At 39.5% G+C, this 22,027-nt stretch overlaps 1 protein-coding gene across 1 annotated transcript; it reads left to right on the top strand.

Moving 5' to 3' along the window:
• The first annotated feature begins 1,090 nt into the window (after positions 1 to 1,090).
• Positions 1,091 to 15,514, top strand: LOC127336149 (uncharacterized). Its single transcript, XM_051362923.2, has 23 exons — positions 1,091 to 1,411; positions 2,674 to 3,043; positions 3,555 to 3,706; positions 3,854 to 4,090; positions 5,059 to 5,168; positions 5,247 to 5,324; positions 5,410 to 5,516; positions 6,002 to 6,096; positions 6,180 to 6,304; positions 6,392 to 6,579; positions 6,740 to 6,815; positions 7,227 to 7,395; positions 7,598 to 7,668; positions 8,596 to 8,676; positions 8,751 to 8,821; positions 9,518 to 9,614; positions 9,995 to 10,054; positions 10,909 to 10,963; positions 11,053 to 11,453; positions 11,542 to 13,230; positions 13,479 to 14,054; positions 14,138 to 14,196; positions 14,919 to 15,514. The coding sequence occupies exons 1-23, from the start codon at positions 1,345 to 1,347 to the stop codon at positions 15,112 to 15,114; spliced, it is 5,130 nt and encodes a 1,709-aa protein (XP_051218883.1). The 5' UTR covers positions 1,091 to 1,344; the 3' UTR covers positions 15,115 to 15,514.
• Positions 15,515 to 22,027: the final 6,513 nt, after the last annotated feature.

The following is a 22,027-nucleotide window of genomic DNA, read 5'->3' as shown; positions in this document are numbered from 1 at the left end:
CCACATATACTCAGGCCTCTAACTGCATCATACAAGTAACAAGGGTGAAAACCACATCATGGCAGATAAAAAATAGTGTAACAAAAATAAGAGAGGGAAAAATGCAGCCAAAGGCTGTATAATCTCTTGCCCGTGAAGTTGAGCAACATGCATGCTTGAATTGTTGTTGAAAAAAGCACTATATGCATTATAGGTGACAAAAAACGAAACCTAGCCAACACAATAGAAAGAAATCCTTGAAGTAGAGAAATTTTAGAAAAAAATTAGTATGAGAATTCCTTGGTGGAATTGATTTAATTGAAGCTCTTGCCAATTTGTTCCATCCTTAAGCGAGAGGAGATTCCCGAGGTAACAAACTTGTATGTTCAATGTTTAGTGAAGGTGGACCAATGCTGATGTGGGTGTGTTACATGTGTAACTTACAAACATTAAATAAAATTAGCCGACTCAAAAAGAGGGAAGCAAAAAAATGGATGTTTTGGAACTCTTTGCTCTAAAATATAGTACTACTATATAGTTACTATATTCCACCAGAAGACATATTTGTGTTGTATTCTTTTTAAAGGAATAATCCAACTTGATTTAATAGGTAAGAACAACACATCATAACGGACAAACTAACACATACATAGGATATTGTTGACAACCTTCAGATGCAATTTGCGATGATAACTATTCTTGCAATATTCTTTTTTATCTCTCTTTTTTCTTATTTTTCTTCTTCCTTTCCTATTCATTTGTCATCCTTTCTTATTTACACCTCTTCATTATTCCCCCCTTAGTTTTCTTTTATTTTTTCATTTATATTCAATATTTAGTGTAGAAAATATGATACATTTAAAACATCAATATTTGTTTTTTGCAATGTTTTTATACTCCCTTTGTTCCGGTTTATTAGTCTTACACGTATCTTTAGATTGCAATTTAACCACCTTAATATAAGTTATTATAGTATATATATAAGAACATATTAATACCACAAGCAGCATAAAAGACATATAAGCATCCACGCGTATATTTTTTTTATTTTAAATTATATTTTATCATTTAAAACTATTTTTCTTCTAATTTACCGTTTCGTGGCGTCTCTAATCCCCAATGTTGTTCGTTCTGTTCTAGGGTTAGCTGTTTCGCTCTTATTATCCCAATTCATTCTTTTATTATCTCCCAATTTCCCCCAAATTGTCGGGGATTTGATCCTAATTCCTGACAGTTCAGATCTTCGTCGCCCCGCACGCCTCTGACAACCGCGATCGACTCCAAACGAACCCGCCGGCGGCCGGCCCCTCCCATAGCAGGGCCTGCTGCCCCAGGGGAAGAGGCCGGCGGCGTACGCTATGGCCGATGTCCTCCCCTGAAGCACCCTACAGAACCCCTCCTGAGGCACCATCTTCCATGAAACCACCTCGAGGTATATGGCCTCTTCTATTACAATTTTCTTAGATCTGTGTAGGGCCCGTGAGAACAAGTGATTATTCCTTAGTTCTCCAGTTAAGTTCCGTACGGCTAGCTCTATTGAGGAATCCTGGGATTATTTTAAGGGTGATTATGTGTAAGAGAGTTTAGACTCCGTATTTAGGCTGTTTACCGATGCATATAATATCGAAATATATTGCTGATTATTATAGGATTGTAAATTTAACAGAATTGATATATATATGTAAACCTTAACACAGCCACATATTATGTCAGACATCTGCTCTTGGCTTTGTTGTTGTTTAAATATCAGGATATGGTGTTTGACCATGGCTGTCAGATGCTGCCTTGTGAAACCATTCTTTTGATGCTTATAGGTCAGAACAGAGGAACGCCAGCATGCAAAGTTTGAGATAACAAACAAAACTCGAGATAACATGTGAAACCTGCATAGCTGCATCTGAAGAATATGTCTATTTGGTAAAGGCTGATCATCCAAGTAGAATGTGCTAACTGATTAGAACTGATTAGAATATTGTATTGTCTCTTGCTTTCCTGAACAGTAACACCAGGTAACTCCTAGGCATACATGCATGTAAAGTTTGAAATTCTAGTGCGCAAAACTAGGTTATCAGTAAGGCTATCAACAAATTACAGTTAACATCACTTGATTCCCATTGAACAACAAATAGAAACTCCACCAAGAAATGCAAATGGTTTAGTGGTATAGTACAAATGAAGTTTTACACCATATCCCATTGAACCGAAATGCATGATGAAATATCAGGATATAGTCCTACCTTGGTCAAAATGGTTATATTGCCACATCATAGCGCGTCTGCAGTTCTGAAGAGGCTTTTCTCAGATGTACCTTTTGTGCAGTGCCGTACCATATATCACAAACCAGTCGTAGCACAATTTTGTTAACTATGGTTCACCCATACCACTTCACTAGAAAAAATATTTCAGATTAGTTCGCTCCTAGTTCTCCAAATTTTCCCTGTAAGCGTCTTTATGTGTGTGTGTGTGTGTGTGTGTGTGTGTGTGTGTGTGTGTTGTTACCACGGATTATGTATTCTCCTCCATTACTTTTGAGAAGTATAATATTCTGCACCTTCTATGTCCATTCAGCATTGATTCTCTCTACTTGTGTTTTTCATGACCTCTTTGATTATTTGTTTCTTAAGTTCATCCAGAACGCAATTTCTCTCCACCAATATTATTCTTGTATTTATGCATTATTGTTTCTAACTCCAGGTGAGGTTGTAGACATGGATTTTAGAAAGCACCAACCTTCTGGTAATGCAACCACTATTGGTATGGTGCCCCTGGATTTTCCAAGCCAGGCACTTGAGATGGTTAATTCTGTGAATCAAGTGATTTCAGAAGCTGTACCATGTGAGACTCCCGTTGATATTGATATGAGGGAACTTTACTTCCTCATCATACACTTTTTATCACATGGTCCATTCAAGCGGACTGCTGGAGAACTGTGCAATGAACTCCAGGAGCATCAGCTGCTACCTAGAAGATATCATGCTTGGTATTCTCGTGGTGGTTTTCATAGTGGCGAAGAAAAAGATGATGGTGTATCACTTCCTTTGGGTTACCTAAAGTTAGTTGAGAGGTAGAAATATGTTACTCTACTTTTTGTTCAGTTTGCATCCATTATTATTCATTGTCAATCTGAATCATTTTTGTTGCCACTAAACATTTATGACAGTGATGAACTCTAGTAGATTCTGCATGTAATGAAGAACTGGAGATGCTTCCAAGTTGTTTAGAATTGATTTGGGAAACAGATAAATATTTATTTAGTATATAATGGAGATATCTCAATTTGTTTTCTCTTGTGGAGTTCATATTTCCTCCAGTATTTCTAATTTGTTAATGACGTTCCTCACTCAGTACCTTGTGGGACTAATCTAGAGCTGATGGAACTTGTGATTCTGAATCTAGTTACTTTATAGAGGCCAGATATATAAGGTATATAATAATTAGAATAGTGGGTAAACACACAAATTAAAATGATATCACCTTTACAGAACAGTTAACTCTATCTGCCTTTTCCCCCTTAACCATCGCATACAATTGAGGTTTTTTGCTTGTTTTAATGTTTTATGTTGCTTATTTTGTAGATATCCCCACATCGGTAAAGACCACTTGCTGAAGCTTTTAAATCAACTCATGGTTAGTTCCTGCCGCCCAGGCAGCTTGATTGGAGATGTGTCTTCAAATGCTGCTGATGTTCCAACCCTTCTTGGCTCCAACTCATTTTCCCTTCTTGCATGTATGTCTGTTCTCCCTGTCTCTTGAGCTAGTATAAGACCATTAGTCACAACTTTGTGTTTCGGTTTTGAAGTTTAAAAATTTGGTTTGTGTTTAGCAAATTTAGTGTTATTACTTTAGTGTGCTGATGCATTTTTGGATCCTTCAGCTGACAGGGCCAGGAAAGACAAGGAAACTCCCAGCTTGCCGAGGTATCTCCGTTGGCCGCACATACAGGCTGATCAAGTTCATGGTTTGAGTTTGAGAGAGATTGGTGGTTTCACTAAGAATCATCGAGCTCCATCTGTCCGTGCGTCATGCTATGCCATTGCGAAGCCAGCTACGCTTGCTGAAAAGATGCAGATTATAAAGAGATTGAGGGGACATCAAAATGCTGTGTATTGTGGTTCGTTGAAATTTCTCGTTTTCCAAATTTAATCATGTTGAAGTAAAATATTGAATATTGGCAAAACTGTCTCCTGGAAACTCCATTCCGGCAACATTTTCTGAAACAACAAACAAATGCTTGCTGAAACTATAGTATAAGTTTGTAGCCAGGTTGGCTGGTGATCCATGTGCTGTCGTGTTCAATGACGGTTATCTTGTGGGCGTGTTTATAACGGTTTTCATCCAATTTTCCAAAATTAACTGGATAATTATTTTCTTCTTAAATTAATGAAAATGATAAGTCTTTTGCCTTGTTTAAAAAAATAAAAAATCTGATTTGTCTCAGGTACACTACAGAATTGTGATCATCTGTGGAACACACTGGCCAATACAATAATAACTTTACGAGTTATATGAGAGAAGTGTAACCTTAGTGAGCCTACTTGTTATTGCCATCTTGCATACCACACAAACACACTGTACATGAATCCTCTAGCTGTGCCTGTGGTAGAGGGCACTCAAATGTTTGATGCCAAGGGTAAAAATCAAACTGTTTACCCCTCTTTACTCTTAAAATTCTAAATAGTGCACTGTGCTTCATCGCAATACCACCATTTTTGTAGTACCTGTGAGTAAAGTTGTTGCTCTATGGAATGCCAAAGTGTTCATGAGCCAAGTTTTCCTTTAATATTTGGAGTTCTGCTCATATCTGAGTTGATACTCTTAATGACATTGATATGTCTGTCCATGCTTTGTATGAATTGAATATGCAAGCTAATTTAATATTTTTGGGAAGTTTCTACAGAGCTTATGTTTTAGGGTTCACCCAACAAAAATGCCCGCTTGTTCGAAAGATCATATTGTTGCCCCAACTTATTTTCAAGCTGCTGCTTTGTTGTTTTGGTCCAAACAATCATAGTTACCCATCTGTATATTTCCCCCTTTATCTGCTGCAATGTTTTTCACACTGTTCCTGTTTCCCTGCAGCTACTTTTGATCGCACAGGGCATTATGTTATTACTGGTTCTGATGACCGCCTTGTTAAAATTTGGGCAATAGAAACAGCATTTTGTCTGGCTAGCTGCCGAGGTCATGAAGTAAGTTTTTCTTATTGCAATGAAACATATAAATATTCACAACCTTTCATTCAATTACCTTCCATTTTCCAAATTTAGGGTGATATTACTGACCTCGCGGTGAGTTCCAACAATGCTGTGGTAGCATCTTCGTCCAATGATTTTATTATTAGAGTGGTAAGATTGCTAGGTTCTGTACTTTCAAAGAAGTCATGACATCGTTTTTCTTATTTTTATGTTTAATGATTGTCCACTAATGTAGTGGCGTATACCTGATGGCCAACCGATCTCAGTATTGAAGGGGCATACAGGGGTTGTAACTGCCATTGCATTTAGTCCAAGGACAGGTGCTGCTTTCCAGCTATTGTCGTGAGTGTTTCTTTTTTTTTTTCCTTCTTTTCTATGGTAGTATTTTAACGGAAGGTTTTTCCTGATAGTGTAGTTATTTTGTTTTTTAAAATTATTTTAGTTTATGATTATACATAGTTACATACTTAACTGGATGGCAACAGCTGTATACAAAGGAAAAAAAAGTGAACCTGGTACTATATGTCATGTCCACTCTGCATTAGTTTCACTGGAACAAATGCTTATTTGTATGAAGTTCAAAGCTAGGTTTGCCAAGTTACACAGGAACAAACCGAACGAATCTTAGATAAGTTATTTGATGTTTTTTCTTTCATTTTCATTCTGCCTACATTTTATCAGATGTGTGAAAGTTATATTTTCTTCTCATGTTCTTGTGTTAAAACCTCACCAATGGTTTGCTCGATGTACTTAATATTTTTATATGGTTTTGTGTCCTATTTAAGTTATTTGCTCCCCCTGACTTGCCACATAATATTGAGGAGCAGGTCGTCAGATGACGGGACATGTAGAATTTGGGATGCTAGATATTCTCAACAATCTCCACGAATATATACACCAAAACCTCCTGATGTTGTCCCTGGTTAGTTCATTGAAGCGTGTCTATTTCATTTGCATGGGTAATGCCTACATTTATTTATTCCAACCACATGGTGTTGATGTTAGGAAAGAGTGGTGATGCATCTTCCAGTGCTGTTCAAGTTCAACCAACAAATCACCAAATCTTATGTTGTGCATTCAATGCTAATGGAACTGTGTTTGTTACTGGAAGCTCAGACACCTTTGCAAGGGTATGTGTTCTTGTTACCTGTGATCTTCTGATTTAAGTACTAGAAGGTGAGTTGCCTTTTTTTTTTCATCAGAAGTGTTTATTTCAGGTGTGGAATGCCTGCAAGAGTTTTTCTGAGCAAAATGACCAACCAAATCATGAGATGGATGTATTATCGGGTCACGAAAATGATGTAAACTACGTGCAGTTTAGTGGATGTGTCGTATCTAGATCCTTTTCATCTGACAGCAGTCACACCACTAAGGAAGAAAATAACCTTAAGCTAAGAAATTCATGGTAAGTATTTTTTTTAGTCATGTAGTAGTCAATCCTTCAGTTTATTCACTTCATGCCTTACACGTTTTTAGTGGTTTGGTAGTTCATTCAGTTTTTCTAATCTCATCTCCAACTGGTGGATGTTGTTGGCCTCAGCAGTTAGTTTGTCTCCTTTTGTCAGGTTCACACACAATATTGTTACCTGTTCTCGTGACGGCAGCGCAATTATATGGGTTCCACGATCTCGGAGATCACATGTAAGCTAATGGGACCTAAAGCTCTATGGTGTTGCATCTGACAAACATTGTTTCAATACATTCTGTATATATGGTGATTTGCATAACTGGCCATTCTGGCTTTTACTACAGTAATACATATTTTCTCTTCAGTAATAATACCCATTATTTTCTGAAACATTATGTTTTCCCATTGTGTCACATGTCGAAGCACTAGATCTTGTATGGTAAGAGGTGGTATAAAAGCAACTTGCTACAGCAGCTAGCTAAATTATGTGCCTTTGTAAAATGGTTATTGCAGGTTTTATGGCTGGTCAATTGTATTACCATGTGCCCTGGTAGAAATGTAGCCGTTATATAGTATTATTATTTTATCTTGTAGTTCCATTCGATATAATCGATTGCATAACTTGTTCCCTGCACTAACCCTAGGGAAAGATTGGACGCTGGACACGTGCTTACCATCTCAAGGTTCCCCCTCCTCCAATGGCTCCTCAACTGCTTCGTGGTGGTCCACGTCAGAGATATCAGCCAACTCCTCGTGGTGTCAATATGATTGTTTGGAGTTTGGACAACCGCTTTGTGCTTGCTGCTATCATGGGTATCTTTCCTCTACTTCGTGTATTTTCACTGTGATCATAGTGATATGACCTTTCTTTATTCCAGTGTTTGTATATGTTGCCATTGTGGCTCCTAGTATTCCTAGCACGTGTGGACACTTGATCTTGTCATTGCATGATTAATTTTTGTCTCATCGTTCTCATTTGTATCTACCCCGTTAAAAAATACCTTACATTGTGCAGATTGCAGAATTTGTGTTTGGAATGCTTCTGATGGGAGCTTGGTACATTCACTGATTGGCCATAAGGAATCGGTAAGCGTGCACCATGAGTTTATGCATTAATGTAACTTCTGTTCAATGACTTGTTATTGCATGTTGACACAGTATGGTTTTCGCACATGACATTTTTGTACAAGCTAGGTGCATATGTGTGAACTTTTTCGCTGGCAACTCATAACTGGCACCTTATTCATCATATACTAATGAAAATACAATGAAGTAAACTTGTGTTTTCTTAGCATGGATTAAAGATAATAAAACATATTTGGAACAGAAAAACTAGGACATGGTGGTTTTGGAGGTGCTAAACTTAAAATTGTATGAAGTATGTGTGAAACTTTTTTGCTGGCAACTCATTACTGCCACCCTACATTCATCATATAACTAATGAAATACAGTGAAGTAACTTGTGTTTTCTTGGCATGGATTAATGATAATAAAACATAAGTGGAACAGAAAAACTAGGATTAAATATTATAAGCATAAGTGGAACAGAAAAACTTGGGGACATGGTGGTTTTGGAGGTGTTAAACTTAAAATTATATGAAGAATATGAAAATCTAAGTCGCATTGTAAACTCTTGCCGTGTAAAGGTTTCCATTGACTAGTTGTAATAGTATCGCCCTTAACCTCAATGATGTTTTGATTTATATTTGATCTGTCCATTTGACATGAATCATTAAAAACCTATTTTTCTCGTGATGATGTACTAACTCTTTGTCCTATGTCACTGTTGATCTTTGTAATGAGCATTGTAGGTATAGAAATGCCTCTGTTGGTGTAGTTCTGTCAAAGTTGCATAAATTCCATGTACATTTCTAATATTTTGCATGCATTAAACTACGTTGTGATTTCTCTTCTGTTTAATAATTTTGTCTGCTCTTAATTATTTAACTTATTTTTTCTCGAATGATCCACCTCTTCATAAAGTATTTTTCTCATTAAATTTGTTTTTAACAGACATTTGTTCTTGATGTGCATCCATTCAACCCCCGTATAGCAATGAGTGCTGGGTATGATGGAAAGACAATCATCTGGGATGTAAGTTCCTAATAATATCTTTTTAATTTTAACCACTATTTCAATCTTGAAAAACATGTTTTTTCCCTATCCAGATATGGGAAGGAAAACCTGTACAGATCTATGAAACTGGCCATTTTAAGCTAGTAGATGGGAAGTTCTCTCCGTAAGTGTCACTGCAAAATTTCTTCGCATTCTCAGAAAAGGAACCTTTTCTTTTGGCCCTTGAGAAAATGTAAATTCTTAACTATGACATATGATTGAAATTATTGGTGTTAAGTTTTGTAATAGCACACGAGAGGATTACTTCTAAATTTTATGTATGTTCCATGCAAGTTTAGTAATATTGGGATGCTTTCCTAGTAAAACTTTTGAGAATGTTTTGTGGTGTGAGAAACAGGTCTGTTCAGAAGTAATCCCCCTTTTTTATTCTGCTGTTTTTTTTTACATATTCTATTTTCGTTTCCACAAATAACTTGATCAGATTGCGTTGATCAGCCAGAGAAGTGCAGTATTCAATATATCAATCGCGTAGAGGTGGAAATAAATTAATTGAATGAAAATGGACCTTTGATTGAGGAATATCTATGGATACAGTTTGAGTCGTAGTTGACTGTTCTTCAATATCAAAGTTTCTTGAGAGTCGCAGTTATCACTTTTGGAAGCCATGATCCTTTAGCCATCATAGATGCCTTCTTTTTTCATGATCTGACTTGACTTATTTCTGTGTAGTGTTGGAATGTTAACAACTTGACATAGAAACAGACATCGTTACTATGCCAACCATTTATCAATTACCATAGATTTCTGAATTTTATTTATCTGTCATGTTGTCCTGATGTGTTGCTGAATGGTCATTTAGGGATGGAACGTCACTTATCCTCACTGATGAAATCGGGCAAATATTCATTATTGGTACAGGACAGGGTGAGTCCCAGAAGGATGCGCAATGTGATCAGGTACACAAATTGTTACTGATCACTTTATTGGGGACAATGCCTAGTGCAAACTAATGTTGGTTACAAGCATGCAAATTATCACCATCTTTTGATCATGTGTTACGGTTGGATGAAGCACGGCTAGATTCGACTTAAATCAGTTTCATCATGGTTTAGCTTTATAATCTGTTAGATCCTTAGGGGTTATTTACATAATTATCCATCCCTGTGGTGCTTTAATCCCCTACACTTAGTCCACCGGAAGCTCATCCAGCAGCTCATATTCAGAGTTTGCATGAGTGTACCCAGATATGTTTACACTGGATACTCTCCCTGTTTGAAGAAATATGCCACCTTTTATTCATTCATTGATGCTTACTATTCTTTTTTTTTTCCAATAGTTCTTTCTTGGAGACTATCGACCCCTTATTCAAGATACAAATGGAAATGCTATTGATCAGGTTCGTCCAATATGAATCATCTGTCCTTTGCATTCTCAATAGATGGTTGAGTTGTTTCGTGTATTTGAAATGTAGATTTCTTTTTAAATTTGATAGCTGTTTCAAATATCTGTTTCTAAAACAGAACAAAAATCATTTTGTTATGTTCTGAAGATCTGACGCATGAAGTTTTCATCGGGTACTGCGTTCTACAAAATTCTTAGACTCATGCTTTCGTGATAGTATTCATTTTTGCTTGTTAGTGAAGTAACATTATACTAAATGATTTGATTTCGACTCCTTGCTATTTGGTAGCCTCTTTGTGAGTGCCAGCTATGTTATTAACGTTGACCAACGGGGGAATGATCCCTCCCTTGGCTATACGTTGTTAGGTAGGATGAGACTCTCCCCGCGGATGGACGCGGATGGATGATAACCCGGTTTATTCACCCCTCCTGCGAAATTACCGCGGATGGGGATTCGAACCTGGGTGGGCTAGCTGCGCACTCGCTTGCCTTGCCACTGAGCTAGAACTCAGTTCTCAGCTATGTTATTAAGAATACCACATCCTACTGCCATGACAGTCTACTTGTGAAGTGTTGCCATCTCAACAGCTAAGCAAGGTGGATTATGAAAACTGTCAAATCTTGTTTCTTGTGTGAGAACTGCACTGCTGATTGGCTGAAAGTTTGAATTTGATGGCAATCATCAAAGTATACGACATTCAAGTTCTGTTATTGCATACTAGTTATTCCCAAAAAAGGGGTATTGAGTCCTGATCACATGTGCCTCTGTGAAACTGTTTTTCCTCTGTTATTTAAGTGCATCATGAGCTACCAGGTTTTCTTTATGCTGCTTTTGCTTAATGTATCCAGGAAACACAGCTCACACCTTATAGGAGAAATATTCAAGACCTTTTGTGTGACTCTGGTATCTAACTTCTCTATGTTCTTATTCTCCTTACAGTATAGTAATCTTACTGGTTGCACGTGCTTATAATTGTTATTTGCTAATTGCAGGTATGATACCATACCCAGAGCCTTTTCAAAGCATGTACCAGAAACGTCGGTTAGGTACCCTGGGTATAGAGTGGCGACCTCCCTCTGTAAATTTTGCTGTTGGCCCCACTTATAATGCAAGCACTGGCGAATACCAAATGATCCCAGTTATTGATCCAGATAGGTGGGAACCACTTCCAGAGATAACAGACTTCATTGATCTTGAACCAGAAAATGAAGTTATCTCTGATGATACTGATTCTGAGTACGATGGCTTGGATGACAAGTCTAGTGAAGGGGAACAGGAAATTTTGAGTGGGGATTCCTCTGATGCTTCATACTCAAGTGCAGAGATTGATGAGAATAACCTTAGAAATAATGCTAATCTTCGCAGATCTAGAAGAAAGAAGAAAAAATCTGATGTAAGAAGCAACAGTCAAGATCATTTCAACTTCCTTTATGTTACATTCTAACCTTTCAACTTGTTTTCCTTTTGTTTCACCTTTACAGGCTGATCTTGTTACTTCATCTGGTCGGCGAGTTAAGAAAAGAAATTTGGATGAGCATGATGTGGCTAATGTGTCAAGGCCACATAGAAGTAGCAAATCTAAGACTGGGCGCCTTAGTAAAAGGAAAAGATCACCTGAATTTAGGGGATTGCGGCCACAAAGACGTGCTGCTCGCAATGCGCTCAGTTTTTTCACAAAGGTAGGAGCTTCAACAGTAGATTATGAAGATGACTCAGAGAACAGTCTCTCAGACACTGAATTTAACACAGAAAGCACTGAAGCTGAGCAGTCAGCATGGTATAGTCAGCCAAGACTTGGTAGAGAGAGTAACCAACATGATTCAGATGTTGCACAGCCTTCTCATTTCCCTGAAACTCAGGAAAGTTGTGGAAATAATAGAAAACTGGTCCTGAGGATACCACGCCGCGATTCAGAAATCCAATATCCTTCAATGGTGCCACTTGCGGCGACTGGACACGGAGCAGTTGAGCCGGAACCAGCTTTTGAGCCTGGAGGTTCCTCTGCTTGCAAGGCTGAACTACCAGCAGATGGAGGTCAAACTGCAACCTCTCTATCTTCTGTTCATAGTTACAACACAATCAAGTGGGGCGAGGTTAAGCTGCGATCAAAGCGCTGCAGGTTTGGTGATTCTTCTACTGGAGACACACGACCCTCTTCAAATAATGCAGTTTCACAGGATGTTGGCGAGTCTTGTAGTCAGAAGACACCTCATGAATATGGTAATGACAGCCAGCAAACAGTTGAGCAGAATGTACAAAGGAGTCAACATGCAATTTGTCTGGATAGCATCCATGAAAACCACGACACTGATGTTCATAGTGAAGGTAATTTTCCTGGTGAAGAAAGGATAACTAACAATGATGATACCTATGCAGAGGAAGTAAATAACAAAGAATGCAACCAACAGTTCGACAGTACTTCTCAGCCTGCCTCTAAACTGAAGTTGGTCAGTTCAAGAGGCTTTACAGATGGAACAAGTTCATCAGACAAGTCAAAGGCTACTGCAGTAGGGAGTGACATGAACTTTCCACATCATAAAGTTTCCATGCAGCATGATCAGGCTTCTGCCACCGATAAAAATAGCACTGCCTTCCCTAGTGCGTCTAGAAATTTCCAGGAATTCACAGGTAAAAGTACTGGTTTGCATGATTCAAGAAGATTGCACTTCGAATCTGCAAAGACGTACGGTGCAGTGTACAGAAGGAAAAATCTAAGTAAGCAAAAGAAAAGCTTGGATTCAGATTCTCATGGAAATGGAGATAGTACTTCCGTCTCCAACGTCTCCAACGATTATGGTGGGCATCAACCTCCAGACTGCAGCCCTGTTGCAACTGTTACAGGTAGTTTACGAAGAAGCGTAAGGAGGTCATGTGCATACACTGATAATGGTAGAGCAAGGGATACTATCTCTCATGTGAAAAATTCGTCCCATGAAGCATCAACTAGCGGGAGACGAATTGTTACAGATGGGCGTGAGTGGGGATCAACATCAAAGACTGCTAGTTTAAGGTCTACTAGGAACAAAAGAGGGGGTTGCAACTCTCCTGATACACATCAATTGGATAATAAGCAACAAGCATCCTTGAAATGTTGGTTGATGTTGCTGGAGCATGAAGATATTTACCGTTATATTCCTCAACATGACGATGAGGTTATGTACTTGCGCCAGGTAATGTTATTTTATGTTTTATTTTATGGTCTGAAACTACTTTGAACTGCAAAAAAGCTAAAAAAAAAGAGATCATGTGTCCCCACAAGTTCCCACTTCTAAGCACCCCGGTTGTAAGTTAACTAGTTTATGGTAAGGAAAAGCATGCGTAGTGAATTACATTTAAACACACAGGCCATTGTGACTCCCAAAGTAATATTTATGAGGTATTCTTATGATATTTTCTGTGTGCTTGTTCTTTCTTGCAGGGCCATGAAGAATATCTTAGTAGAATGCGATTATCGGGTATTTGCCCATGGAATCGGATTAAAGGCCTCAAAGCTGTAGAGCTTTGCAAAATTCAGGGTCTTTTGTATACAACTTATGGAGGGTCTGGTGAAAGCTGCTGTAAGTTAAAACTTAAATTCATCGATGACACTTCAAGCGGATTTGGGAAAGAATTTACCATCACACTGCTTGAGCCGGTTGATTTCCCTGATTTTCTTGTGGAAAGAACACGGTTTGAAGCTGCTATTGTGCCGAACTGGGTTGTCAGAGATAGGTGCAGAGTTTGGTGGGCGGATGATGGGGAGGAAGGAGGAAGCTGGTGGGAGGGAGGGGTGTCGGCAATAAGAGCTAAGTCAACTGATTTTCCTGAGAGTCCATGGGAGAAATATGTCATACAATACGAGAATGATGGTTCTGAACATCTGCATAGCCCCTGGGAGCTCCATGATGCTGATAACCCGATGGTTCCATGGAAACATCCACATATTGATTCCAGTATCAGGAATAAATTGTTATCAGCAGTGACCACTTTACAGAAAATGTCTCACACAAACAAGGTAAAGTTAATATATTTTCATGCTTTTTGGCTACTTTTTGTTGTTGTTTTAACTTCCTACATTATTTCTTAATGGATGTTCAGGATCACTATGGCGTTCTGAAGTTAGATACTGTCACAGGGAAATCAGATTTCATAAACAGGTAACTCTTGCATAAATGCATTTAGTGCGATAAATTTGGATGTGCTTATTTCATTTAGCAAAGACAAGTGTAAATAATGACTAATGGAAATTAATCCCCATACGGTATATAATTTAAAGTAGAGATGCAAGTTGGTCAATAATAGGGTTGACCACCCTAATGTTGACCCACTTGCATCTCTAATTTAAGGGTAAACGTTGTCAAACTACCTTTATGGTTGGTGAATTTTGTAGCAACCGTGGATATCAGATTTTGCAAATTGACATCAGTAGTTGCTAGGTGTACCTACCTCTACAAGGCATGTTTTCCACTTCAAGTACGAGTCATGGTTGTTATTGTTAGAACAGATTTGTTGATAATTCTTTAAAACAAGATTGGTGAACATACCGTTCTGTTTTGTACATGGTGTCTTTGCATTAAATTTTTCGCTATTTACTCCTTTCATCCATATATGCTCGTAGGTGTATCTAGAATATCAGGAGGCCGTGTGTATTTGTGTGCATCTTTATTTCATAACGAACTTTCATTGTACCTGTCCTGGAAGGTTCTGTTGCATTACATACACTCCAAAAATATCACCGAGTACCTTTTTAAGATCTGACTCCTTGCCTCACCATTGTTGGTTTGGAGAACTATTTCGTATGGAATCTATTAGTTGCTTTTTTGTTTATGAAAATAATATATGTCTTAAAAGTTGTTTTCCTGCACAATTTCTTCTTTAGGTTTCCTGTCCAGTTTTCCATTGAGGTGATCAGGGCAAGACTGCATAACAACTACTATAGAACTGTGGAGGCTGTCCAACATGATGCCACTGTGATGCTTGAAAATGCCGAGTCTTACTTTTCGAAGAACACTGAAATGACGAAAAAGATTCTCAGGCTATTCGAGTGGATCCAAGATAAGATTCTATCACTGTAGGGAAAGGTGCTCTATATCCGCAATTAGCGTTCTTCCTTTTTTATGGAAGAATTTGATTCTAAGATGGTGGGATGATTCTTCGGTGTGTTGAGGCATAGTTTTGTTAGAGAAATGAGCTAAAGTAGTTGGCTGGTTGGGATGAAGTTTTTTCCTTGTGTTTCCTCATACCAATTGATCTCCTCTGACCCCCCCTGTTGCCGTCAAGAGAGACGGATTTGTCCCATTGGACAAAAAGAAGTTTTTTTTTTGAACAAAGGCAAAAAAAGTTTAGAGCGTTACTAGAGAAGATGCTAGCGAGTAAAGTCTAGTGGATAGAAAAATGGATACCAGATTATTAGATTTGTATAGACCATTGTGCATCATCATGAATAAAAAGAAGGCAGAGAAAGTTTTGTGACCATCCGTCAGTGTGATGTATATACCACATTGAGTTGATCAGAAGTTGGTGAGTTACTTGTCTCGCGTGAATTGATCAGAAGTCGGTGAGTAAATGCTGTGCGGTGCAATTGGATAGTAGGAATACTCTGTATTTTGAAGATTCGTTGAAATGCATTTTATGTTTTCTGAAGCTGTACAGTGGGAGTGACCCCACATGAAGAAGGGAAAAGTGGCCTGGTCAAAGCGGCAAGAAAATGTCATGGGCTTGTAAACTGGGAATGATGTCCAGCACGAAATAGCAGCCCACATTAGAGATAGAACCCACTCGTCAAGCGAGGTGGCGCCTGGGGTTGAACGGCGATTTGTCCAGTGCGAGCGTGTGTAGTGTGGACGACTAGCATGCAGCCCCTGGTTGGTTTTCGTGGAGCACGCACTGGTCAAAACTGATCTAATCTTCAGGTGGTTCCTCCACTAGGCTTCATCGGTTCGTAGCAGAAAATCCCGGCTCCAGGGTCCCGGCCAGCCCGTGCCAAGGATCGATCGAAATCAGCAGAGCTCACCGCAAACGTTGCGGCGGCCGCTGGTTTTCGTCGCGTGGCCAGCAATGCGATCACACGCACGTGAGCACGCCGGGTTTTGGCCGTTTTCCTGCGACAAAGGCACTGGCGCCGTCTTCGTCCTCCTCCTCCTATATCGTCTCATCCGCGTCCGCTCCAACTGGCCGGCGCTGTACCACCACGATCGATGTTGCCGTATGTATCTAGCTACAAATCATGGCGTCCCTCGAAACAGAACAAAAGCCATTGACCCACAGTCTTTCAGCGTCTAGCACCTGCCTGTCCCATGGTGCGAGCCTGCAGAGGCTTAAGTTAGTGCTATCTTTGCAGGTCGCATTATCAGCTAGCTGTTTGGCCTCCGTACCTGAGAAAGTGTTATTTCTCGTGAGAGATCATGATGATGGGTTTGCCCCGTGAAGAGACTAGTAATACGAATGCTAATTATTAGGCAACTTGGGCTCTCGATCAACCAACAGAATATTCAGGTGTACGTCGCAATCCAATTTTTCAACTGTGCTAGCATGTCGCAAGTGGGTGTTTGCGCTCCTTGGTTCTACTCATCATGAAACAAAAATCGTTTCCGCATGAGCTTTTCTCGAGTTCACATTTTAACATCGAACCTCTACCAGAAAAGGACCAAGTGGAAGTATTTGGTAGGAAGGATCAACAAGAAAACAAACAAACAAAGAAAGAAAAGATAGCGACAGTAAAATTATTGAACCTAGCATCGGAAAGTGTCTTCGACACACTTTTTGTAAGACAGTAAAAGAACAAGACCCACTTCTTTTCGACTTATAGGAGGGTTTCCCCACGAAGCTATTTTCTCCATGCCTTTCTTTCTCTCTAATAAAAAAGGGAAACATTCTCTGGCCTTTACATCGAAATGATGCAAACTTTTTTTTTGTATGCCTCCCACAACTTCTGACGTCCGTCTCTCGAATTTGTTTAGGCTTCTGGATTAGTCTTTCTAATACTCTCTCTGGCTCTGAACACTTGTCACATTTTTAGGCAAAAAAATATGTTAAAGTATATCCAGATTCATTCAACCTGCGACAATTATTTAGGGCCGGAGGGAGTGGATGTGGTGGTGATGGTGGCCGCTCCCACTACCTCACCTGGTTGCTCCTCTTCTTCAACTCCGGGCCCATACTCTTGAACCAACAACACCCTTGTTGGGATCTTGTTGTTAAGGAAGTTCTCGTTGCCGAAGTTTTTGATGGGGGAGTACTTGGACCTGTCCTTTGCAGACGCGTTGGCCATCATTTCTCCTTCTTTTTTTCTCAAATGCGCATTCGGCAATGAAGTGACTCACATTTTCTTATTACGATCTGATGCTCTTCTAATTATATTAAAGTCACCGGCAAGCATAAACAGAAGGGAGTTACTATCGAGGATGTGAACCAACTCAACTAAAAATTGAAGCTTTTCCTTAGCACAAGAAGCACCATTCACATGGACAAGGTTCCACTTGAATGGTGTCTCCTTATCCACTAAAACCATTTTGGTAAAAATATATGCATGTATCGACACCAACTATGTCTTCTCTAACACCAATAAGGAGCCCACCAGATGCGCCTCTAGATGGTTCACATAGCCAAATATAACAGAAATTACCTCCTACACTATTAAGCTAAGAATCATCAAACTCGGAATTCGTGGTTTCTTAAATGAAAATAAAATCTATTATATATTCATTAATATTGTTCCTAATAAACAAACATGATATAAGCATGGGAAAATAACCATTACTAGTTTTTCTTTAGGGGGGGGGGGGGGGTCATTCCTAGATCTTATTTCAGAACTCGCACTAAAAGCAGAAGGTGAGGCTCTACTAGATCTATTTCTATGCAATAAGCCATGAGTTTAATAGTAGAATCAAAATCATCATCTTCATCATTCAATATTTCCTCCTCAACATCATCAAAATCTAAATCCTAAACAATCCTAGGGTCAAAACTATCAATTTTTTAACCACTGTAAGTCTTATTACTCATCTCATTTCTAATATTCGCTAGATACATATTATATCTAGGTACTTAATTACAATTGTTTAATAAGCTAACACCTATACAATTATTAATATGAGACAAGAAACTATATTTAGTATTAAAAATAGTGGGGAAGTTCGATACATGGAAGAGTCTCCAAGTTTTTTCCCCATATCTTCACACCTATCCATTGCATGTTGATCTTCATTCTTCTTATTCCTTAATGATAGCTACTTCTCAATATCTTCCTTAGATTTTTCCTTTTTAATTATCTCATGTGCTTTACATTGGCTCTTGTTAGCTGTATCCATCTTGGATCCATCCAATTCAGAACCCTTCTTCTGGACAGTAGTCTCATCTATCAAAAATGGAACCCTAGTTTCCTTGTCGCCATCATCCAATGCAACTTCTTTGTCTATTTCTATAATGCTTTGTATAATGAAGCCAAGTTGTGTAGTAAACTGGCCAGGGTCTTCCGAGAAATTATAGTTCACTTCTTCCTCAGGGTATTTCATCCTCATGCAAGATTGGAAGGTCTTAGTTAACGAAAATGAAAAAGCAACAATATACTAACACATTGATAACTTAAGTTATGTTTTCATCAAATTATTGATCCATGTAGCTCCAAATTTCTTTAGAAACTTCAGACAACCGTTCTTTATGGAGGTTCTAATCATTGCATGTTGGAATATTTGGCTCATGCGAAATGGAAAAAATCGACAAGAAAGGCCCTCTTTCACTAGGTGGAAGCGCAAGTTTGTGCATGACATTTCATATTTGCAGCATAAAATCAAATTAAAGCATAGAGACAATCTGCTGCCTTGAGTGATCAGATTTTGGTTTGTAATTATGTAAGTAGTTCGTTATTTTATTTCCTTTGTTTTTTGTACATAAGACTTTGTTTTGGAGAAGGAATAAATTGATGTGGGAATGTTGCGTCACAATTCATAGTGAAAAAATCTTTAGAAAATAAAGCCTGACAAACATCGCCACTCGTTTACTACAAACCTTGGCGTAAAGACTTAAGCCCAACAAATCAAAACATTGACAACTTAGTTATTTACAAATTCTATTGATAAAGCCGCACTGATGTTGATAATTTGATCTAGTATGGCACCGCTCGCCAAATATGTGCTCTTGGAGCTCCTTATGTTGCAACGTGGACCAAGACTCCAACCAGTTCATAATGAACATAACCTGAAAGGATTTGAACTTCTTTTCTTATAAAAGAACCAAATTGGCCAACATAGTGCGTGTATCTTCCACAGCAGATCTCGTGTAACTAATTACCAAACATATGTGTGATTAATTTAGGAAGGATTTAACTAAATGCAATTTGAACTATTAAAACTGCCACACCGATGAAGTTGTACTAAGGAGATGTTTCATAGTCGATCACCCAATGCATATATGGTTTACTACCATTCTAGCTGCATCAACTAAATTCTATTTAGTTAAAAGAAATAAACAGTCGGTAATAGAAATAATCAAAGGGAAAGAGACCATGTGTGACTTCGGTACAGCCCAGTGTTGCCCCAACACGGTCTATGAGCCCTCCTTGGACAAAGCCCATCCCTGGTGAAAGGATCGTATGCCGCACCTAGAGGGGGGGGGGTGAATAGGTGCTAACCAATTTTTAGTTCTTTTTCAATTTAGGCTTGACACAAATGGTAAATTCTCTAGATATGCAACTAAGTGAATTTACCTATGACAAGGCTACCAACTAAGCAAGATAACTAAGCAATAGAGAGAGAATAGGATAGAGGTAACCGAGAGTGGAGCACGCGATGACACGGAGATGATTCCCGTAGTTCCCTTCCTTTGCAAGAAGGTACGTCTACGTTTGGAGGAGTGTGGTTGCTACGAAAGCCAAACCAACAGCCACGAAGGCTTCACTCAGATCTCCGGTGAGCAACGCCACGAAGGCCTAGCCCACTTCCACTAAGGGATTTCCTCGAGGCGGAAACCGGGCCTTTACAAGGTTCTTGGGGCACACATCCACAACCAAATTGGAGGCTCCCAAATCTGTTACAACACAACAATCAACAACAACAATACATCAACACGAATCAACTAGGGAACCAAATAGGAACACTAGCATGAGATCCCTCAAACAAGAGAGGGGGAAATGAAGAACGCTTCGGTGAGGATGTAGATCGGTGTCTTCTCCTTCGAATCTCCAAAGATCAAGAGATTTGGTTGGGGGAGGAAGGAGATCTTGCAAATCTTGACTTTCTTTGAGTTGGCTCTAATGGAGGTGGCTTGGCAGAATTCTTGTGCAATGATTGAGCAAAGAGGCAAGGAGGAAGAAGGGGGGTATTTATACCCCCACTCAAAATGGAGCCGTTGCAGTTTCCGGGGGGCCGGATAATCCGGCCTAAGTAAGGGCCGGATAATCCGCCCCCCCCGGATAATCCGGTCTTCGGGGCAAAAGAGTGACAAAGTCCGGCCAAATGTCCGGCCACCTTCCGTAGTTGATTTTCTTCCGGTCCTTAGCGAAAAACGGGGGCCGGATATTTCCAAAATATCCGGCCCGGATAATCCGGCCCTGGTACAATACCGGGACATTATCCGGCCAAATGTCCGGCCCCCTTCCAGAGCCAAAATTCCTGAAACACTTAGCCAAAAACAGGGGGGCCGGATATTTCGACAATATCCGGCCCGGATTATCCGGCCTGGCCAAACTTTTTCTGAAACCTTTTTGACACACGATCAAATCCAACACACATGAATAAATATCTATGTAATCCTGTACCACTTAAACAAACATTAGTGTATCATATATATTGACATCAAACACACAAAACATAATGTGAGAGATGTTCTTTCAATCTCCCCCTTTTTGGTGTTTGATGACAATATATGGATTTGCAATAGAATCACTATAGAGACAAGCATGATGGCAAAACATAGAGGCACTCCCCCTACATGTGTGCATATAAGTAATTTGCATTTGAATACAAATACACAACACATAGAAGTATGGTGCCTCAACACAAGAGATATCCAACATGAGCTCTAACAAAAGACATTGACACATATGAAGTTGAGATAGGATGAAGGAAGTCATACCCATGTGTAGATATATAATACGGAGATATAGCATCACACATAATGAAATATCCTTGATCTCAACAAATAGAAATCCGAAAACCATAACAATGTCTCACACCACATAGCACATAGTTTTGAACGGCACACAAATAAACCAAATAGTTCAAATAAGCGGGAACACAAGCAATATAAGAATGATAAACGCCTATGCTTGTGCCCAAACCATGCAAATCCCCGAGAATCCTAATAGAACACTTCTCCCCCTTTGGCATCGAGACGCCAAAAAGGGGACAAGCGCGATGCTACACGTCCCATGGGAATCACTCGGAGGCATAATCATCATCGGACTCTTGCACCTCTTCTTCTTCTTCTTCCTCTTCATCGATGTCGGGAGCATCCGGAGAGCGACGAGAGGTGTTGGACCTTTGAAGGCAATCATCAAGATCACTCCATGGAACCTGTGCGAGTGCCACCTAGTGTAACCCGGGTGAGGTGGAGGCTGAGGCGGGGACCTTGTTCACCACCGAGCTTGTGAAGAATAACCGCCCGAGTATGCTTAATCTCGTAACGCTCACGGCTAGCTGCATAGTTCTCCTTATGGATCTCAATGTTCATGCAAAGGATGTGACGCCTTGAAACCAACTAAGCCGGGTCACTTGCTTCCTCATAGCCGGGACATCGGGATGACGACCAGGAGCAACACCACTAGAACGAGCATCACCCATGAAAGAGTCGGGTGCGGGAACAGCGAAGAGACCGGCTTGAGCTTGTAGGCCTTCTTGACATGGTGCTTCACCAACGGATACCCACCCAAATCTTCACTCACGGACACGTAGTTGTTGATGAGAAGGCTGGATGTAGGGTGCATAAGGTATGGTGGTCCCGGGAGACCATGGCATCACGGATCTCATGGAAGATAAAGTCCATGATATCAAG

This window comes from Lolium perenne, chromosome 2, assembly GCF_019359855.2.
Source record: "Lolium perenne isolate Kyuss_39 chromosome 2, Kyuss_2.0, whole genome shotgun sequence".
In the NCBI taxonomy this organism is placed as follows: Eukaryota; Viridiplantae; Streptophyta; class Magnoliopsida; order Poales; family Poaceae; genus Lolium; species Lolium perenne.
This window is presented reverse-complemented; position numbering and strand designations above follow the sequence as displayed.

Excerpts from the sequence above, each read along its gene's own strand:
- LOC127336149 (XM_051362923.2), top strand. The coding sequence starts at position 1,345 with ATGTCCTCCCCTGAAGCACCCTACAGAACCCCTCCTGAGGCACCATCT. Across the intron at positions 5,169-5,246 it reads CTAGCTGCCGAGGTCATGAA|GGTGATATTACTGACCTCGC; the intron begins GTAAGTTTTTCT and ends TTCCAAATTTAG. Across the intron at positions 6,305-6,391 it reads GCTCAGACACCTTTGCAAGG|GTGTGGAATGCCTGCAAGAG; the intron begins GTATGTGTTCTT and ends TGTTTATTTCAG.